This window comes from Protopterus annectens, chromosome 5.part0 (genome assembly GCF_019279795.1).
Source record: "Protopterus annectens isolate FY-2018-M chromosome 5.part0, PAN1.0, whole genome shotgun sequence".
NCBI lineage: Eukaryota > Metazoa > Chordata > Ceratodontiformes > Protopteridae > Protopterus > Protopterus annectens.
Window position 1 is genome coordinate 6,036,664 of NC_056735.1, and position 6,000 is coordinate 6,042,663.

Sequence of the window (6,000 nt, forward strand, 5' to 3'; positions counted from 1 at the left end):
CTATCGTGACTTGGAGGGAGGTCAACCACCACCAAAGATCCTTTTTGCATGTGTTTGTTAGAATAATGAGATGTGACATTGGCAGCATTACGTGAACAGAAGCCATTGAAGAATTTGCATGTGCATATGACCCAGTGGAATTGCTATTATTGCAGCTGCCATCATACCCAACAATTTTTGCACTTCTGAGGCTGGCACCTTGTCTCTGGAAATGACATTCAGAATTTGCTGACGAAGTATTGATATCCTTTTTAAGTGAAGTTTTAAAGTGGTGGTGGTGGTGGTGTCCAAATCTGCTCTGATAAAAACAATGTGTTGCGATGGCAACAAGACAGATTTTTCTGAGTTTATGGTAATCCCGAGTTGATTGCAAATAGTAAGTGTGGTGTCCCTGGCTTGTATGAGCTGATGCCTGGTGGTGGCAGAGAGAGGAGCCAATCATCTAGGTACAGAACCACTTGGAATCCCAAATGCCTCAGGTGAGCCGTGACCACTGCCATACATTTGGTGAACACTCTGTAGTGAGACCAAAGGGTTGGGCTCAAAACTGGTAATGATGGGCTCCCAGATGGAAGCGCAGATAATCCCTGGATGGTCTGGCCATTTTTATGTGGTAGTATGCATCCTGGAGATCTATTGAGCACATCTAACTGTCTTTCCCTAAGAAGGGAAGTATCGACTGTAGCATGACCATATGGAACTTCTCTTTCTTGACAGATCTGTTTAGTCTGCTGAGGTCCAAAATAGGTCTCTAGTCCCCTGTCTTTTTTGGAACTAAAAAGAATCTTGAGTAAGTTCCAGATCCTATCTGGTCTGCTGGGACTGGTTGGATGACTTTTTCCTAGCAACCTTTGGACCTCTACTGTTGCTTGTTCCCTGGAAATGGGTGGAACGTCCGGGATTTTTGTTATCAAGGGGATTGGCGAAGGGAATAAAATATCCTCTGGAAATTATGCTTTGTACCCAGTTGTCATTTATTTTGAGCCAGGCACCATGATACAAAGATAAGCGACCCCCGACTGCCTCTAGAGCAGTACAGTTGGGCCTCCTTTCAGGAGCGCTGGTAGGGCTTCCCAAAGAACTTATCTCTGTCGCCCCGATTTTGTGGACCCCCTCTGCCGTGAGGGCGGTATCTTCCATTATTGCCCCCTCCTTCAGCCCCTGGAGGGGGGTTCATCACGTGTGTCCAGAAAGGCTCCTTGGGCTTTTCGGAACCACATCTTTCCTCCCTTTTGACCATTGGGGTAGGGTCTAGTACGGGTGGAAAAACGGACTCTGACGGCAGACAGAGTCTTTCCTTCTTGCTCACACCTGGTGAGTTTCCTTAACTTTGGGCCTGAAAAAAGACAAGCCATCACATGGGGGTGTTGACAAAGGATGACTTAAAGGGCTCCGCAAAGGAACACAAGTACATCCAGGAGTGTCTCCTAAGAGCGATTCCTGTACCCGCTGCCCTACTCATTCATTCAGCTGCATATGAAATCAGATGCATGGACGTGTTCACTATGGAATTAAGGGTAGCAAGCTGGGACGCAACCTTGTCTGTAGCTCCCTCAGCTACCGTACCCTATAGAATATCTCCAAGCTCTTTAAGGAGGCCTCTTTGCAGTCTTGTAATATGTGTGAGGTAGTTCAGTGAACACATGGCAAAAGTCGCTGACCTAAACATGCGCTTCACATATCTATCCATGATCTTAGAGTCTCTGTTAGGAGGATGGACAGAGGAAGAAGTTTCCGACATCTCCTTTTTGGTGGCTGCCGCCACCACCATGGCATCAACAGGCATTCCCTTTGTAAGAAAAGACTTATAGTGAGGGACAGAAATACATTTATTGGGCCTTCTAGGGACAGGCTCCATGGTGTCCGGAGACTCCCATGCCCTCCGTGAGACCAGCTCCATAAGCTCACCAAAGGGCAGACACACCCAAGAGGTGGAGGGCTGAGACCCAAAAGCTTTCAGGAGGACTGATCCCCAGTAGGGTTGGTGGGCTTCCAGCCACCCCTCTACTTTAAAATTTCCAAGATATCTGCAAATGAGATATCTTCAGAGGAAGACCATGGGAACCCTTCTGATTCCCCCAAGTCGGTGTCAGATGTGACAGACTCCTGCAGGGAGTCTAGATGCTTTCTCTTGCAAATTCTCTTCCTGGGAACCTCATCACTGGGAGCTTCTGGTGAGGTCTCGGAAGAGCAGGGACCATGCAATGGGGCTTCCTGAGGCTCAGGGTCTCTACGCTTCAAAGGGATCTGTGAGGCAGAAGTAGACAGATGCTTTTTGGGAAGAGGTAGTCGGCCCTGAAGTTGTGGATGTCTTGGGGGAAATTACTCTCTTCGTGGCTTCAAAGGCACCTCTTCTCTGGTGAGAAGGAATCCCTGGATTCAAAGAAACAGAAGATTCCCTCAGCACCACAACAGCGGGCCGTGCTCCGTTCCAGAGGTAGGAGCCGAACTCATCCGAGCCGAGGGCCCAAGAGGTAAAGTCAGAACCGAAAGATCAGTGCGACTATCCTCCCCAGACCCGACTGTCGAGTGACGGCTCTTAGACTCCTCAATGGGCTCCAAGGAGGTCTGAGTAATCAGAACCGATGGCACTGGAGCAGCATCGGTTCTGAAAGCTCCACAATAATCAGCTCCAACTCCTCTGGCTCAGAAGAACTGGTATGGCTCGGAGGAGGAAAAGGAGAAGATGGAGGTATAGTTTTCGGTTCCGAAACCACTTGGGTCGGAGCCAATAAAAATTTTGCAAATGGTGCCTGTAACAACTTCTGCACCACACGATGCACATCCAAGTCAGATAGGCTTATCGAGGACCGAGAAGAGTGGATCGTGGATGCCACTGATTGCAAGATAGGTGACTTAAGTACTTCGGAGACCAATTCCAGGACTGGGGACCAGCTCTGAAAAGTTAAGACGCTTGGATCCAAAGGCTGTGGAGTTGACGTTGATGTCTTTTTAGATGTTGTCGGATCCGAAACTCTATGCTCCGATGAAGAAGACTTAGAGGACTTAGTAGATTTCGGGGATTTGCCAGCTTTATTCATGGTCGCCCAAAGCTTCCTGAAAAGATTATTTTACTAGCCCTCTATCAATCAGTTTCATTTTTCTTTCATGGAGAACCTTGCTACTAAAAGAATGGCAGATGGAACAACTCTCTTGTAAGTGCAGGGCACCCAAACAGTAGACACAATTGACATGTCTTATCAGTCCCAGACATCTTTTGCCCACACTTTGGACATTTTTTAAAACCAGACCGGTGTGTTTTTGCCTGATCAGCCATAATAATCAGTTTGCTTCTAAAAGTACACCAAAAACAAGATATAAAGACACAAAGACTACTGTTCAACAAGTCCAAATACCACAAGACTTTTAAGATATAAGGAGCTCTTAAAACAACTGCCTCTAAGACACTAACTAGAATCTAATTATTACTAGCTAGAACACACTCTTACAGGCTATAAACTACTAACTACCTAATAAACACACTTAACACTGTTATAATACAGCTTTAATAAAAACAAATGGGCTCTATAATACTAACTTGAGTTTAACTGCTAAAGCTTAAGAAACACACTGTAAAAGGCTATAAATGTGTGTAAAAACATACTTATAAACTACTAACACTCTGCTAAGGCACATCAAAAGAAGGGAAGGGAATAACAAAGGTCTAATAAACAAAGGCCAACAAGGCTATAAAAGGCACTATATGAAGTTAAACTACACACCAATACAAATATTTAAAGTTATAAATTGCAAGAAAAAATATTAATAAAGATAAATGTTTCTATACTGACCTGAGCTGTGAAGAAACCTCCAATCTGCTGCAGCGGCAAACTAGATCTGGGGTAGCTCAAGGTATATCATGGGATAGGGACTTGGCCTCGAGCTGTCTGAAGACCTTGAGCTTTCTAGTTGGCCTACTCAGAGCCAAGGATCAGCTCCAAACCCATCTGCAAGAATGAATGGCAATCACATCTAAGGATTTCTATGTACTACTTACCATTTGTTGCACATACAAAAAAGTATACTAGTAAACTTCTTGCTTTAAATGTTACCCGTTCAACTTATCACTGAATAAAAAGTGCCAACATACCAGACTTTTGACTACTTTCAGGAGTTCTTCCATTACCACAGCTATTCCTTGATAACCAAGGAGTCTACATATAATCTTGAAGTGAGGCGGGCCCACAAAATTCCGGTAGTTGTTGTAAACAGTGCTGTATGCCAAATTCAAACTCTGTAAAAATGAAAAGAGAAAAAGTGAATCACTGCTGAAAAATTAGTTACTCCTGGATACTGGTTTACTTTCATTCATGGTTTTCCAGTCTAATTCTAACAGCATTACGAATAACTGAAGAAATCAAAACAAGTACACCTGGTTAAAAGTGTTGCTGTATAAAACCAATTTAGCTATTTGAAGTGCTTAACTTTTTGACACAAACACAACTAATCACAGATTTGCCATATGCAATACAGTATACAATAGCAAACCTATTTCAGTGAACACCAAATGAACAACACTTCTTAACCCCTTAGTGCAAGAAATCTGTGAAAAGCCAAAAATAATGGGAAGACAAATGACCAAAATCAGGGACAGATTTTAAATACTGCTGTTATAAACGTAGAAAGTTGCTAGAATAATTGGTTTTGCATTAAAATGCATTTTCTGAAGGATACTATGTCTGAAACTCAAATGCATGTCATTATTTAGGAATACAATCCTCAATGACTTGCCAGCAAACCACAGATTTTATGAAGGACAGACCAAAAATATGATTCAAAAATTTGAACATTCTGAGACATTGAGAGGAATGCATCAGAAAGTGACCGAAAAGCCACAAAAGCAGAACATCTTACAGGAAACATGTTTTACAACTAAGTACATCTGCTTAGTTCACAAGACAACAGTCCCTATGACTTCATTAATACTAAGACTAAACTTCACTCTTGGAAATGAGATGAACGTGAAATTAACATTTTCAAGTTTCCCATTGCTAGAGTGACAGTAATGTAATTTCACAAAAGTGGATAAGATTGAATTTGCTACCAAAAAAGCTATTACTCTCAACAAACCAAGACAATTATTTTTCTCCCATGAATGGAGATTTCTCAATATCAGAATATACAATCTTCTGATATTGAAAAAAAACAGCATCAAGAAAAATGAATCAGTGCTGAGAAAACAATAAACCACTATCTGTCAAGCAATGACAAAGCCACTGAGCACGTGTCACATCCTTTACTTAGCTTCTGCAGCACTAAAACAAGATAAAAGGGAAAGAAAAGACTACATAAGAATGTCTTGGGGTGGCACAAGAAAAGGTTATGTAACTGTGGACTTCAATAAAAAAACTAGGTAACAGCAAAGGGACAAAATAAGAATGGGCAACATTGTTTAGTATTACTGACGACCACTTTTCTTAACATACTAACAGCAAAGATGCAAAACAATAAGAAAGCGAGACATGGTCCAGAAGGTGTTCACAGAACTGAAAATTAAAAGTGGAAGAAGGGTCCCACTTGTAAATGAATCGAAGAACACTCTCTCTCCAAAAGTATGAAAAGTCATACTTTTACTAACATCTGTTCTCTATCCTTTTTCTAAGGCACAGTGATCCTGGAGGTAGTAAATATAAAGGCAGGGGGTGCCAGGACAAAGTCCTCACAAGGGGGGAGGGGGTTGCACGGGGTACGATTCCACTCCAAAAAAAAAAAAAAAAAAGACTAGAAAAACTGTGACATTTGCAGTTTTGATGATTTGCAATTCTATGACTTCAAATATCAAAAAGGAGGCATTGAGAAGCAGGAAATCACAGAAATACTTTTAATTTTATAACTTTTTTAAGGTTGGAGGTTCTGTAACATAGGGCTTCTAACTCAAATGACTAGAAGGCTGCATGAGACTGTCTACATCTGGCTAAGGCCGATGACAAAAAAAGATTATATAAATCCGTACAAAAAATTATTCAGTTTAAGACAATTTTACTATATTAACTGTAGCCT

At 42.0% G+C, this 6,000-nt stretch overlaps 1 protein-coding gene across 1 annotated transcript in view; it reads right to left on the bottom strand.

The window, feature by feature from the left end:
• CYFIP1 (cytoplasmic FMR1 interacting protein 1) overlaps positions 1–6,000 on the bottom strand; it is a 2,370,671-nt gene that overhangs the window by 421,239 nt on the left and 1,943,432 nt on the right. The window contains exon 23 of the mRNA XM_044072062.1: positions 4,091–4,234. Coding sequence (XP_043927997.1) covers positions 4,091–4,234 — 144 coding nt within the window. The remainder of the gene's footprint in view (positions 1–4,090; positions 4,235–6,000) is intronic.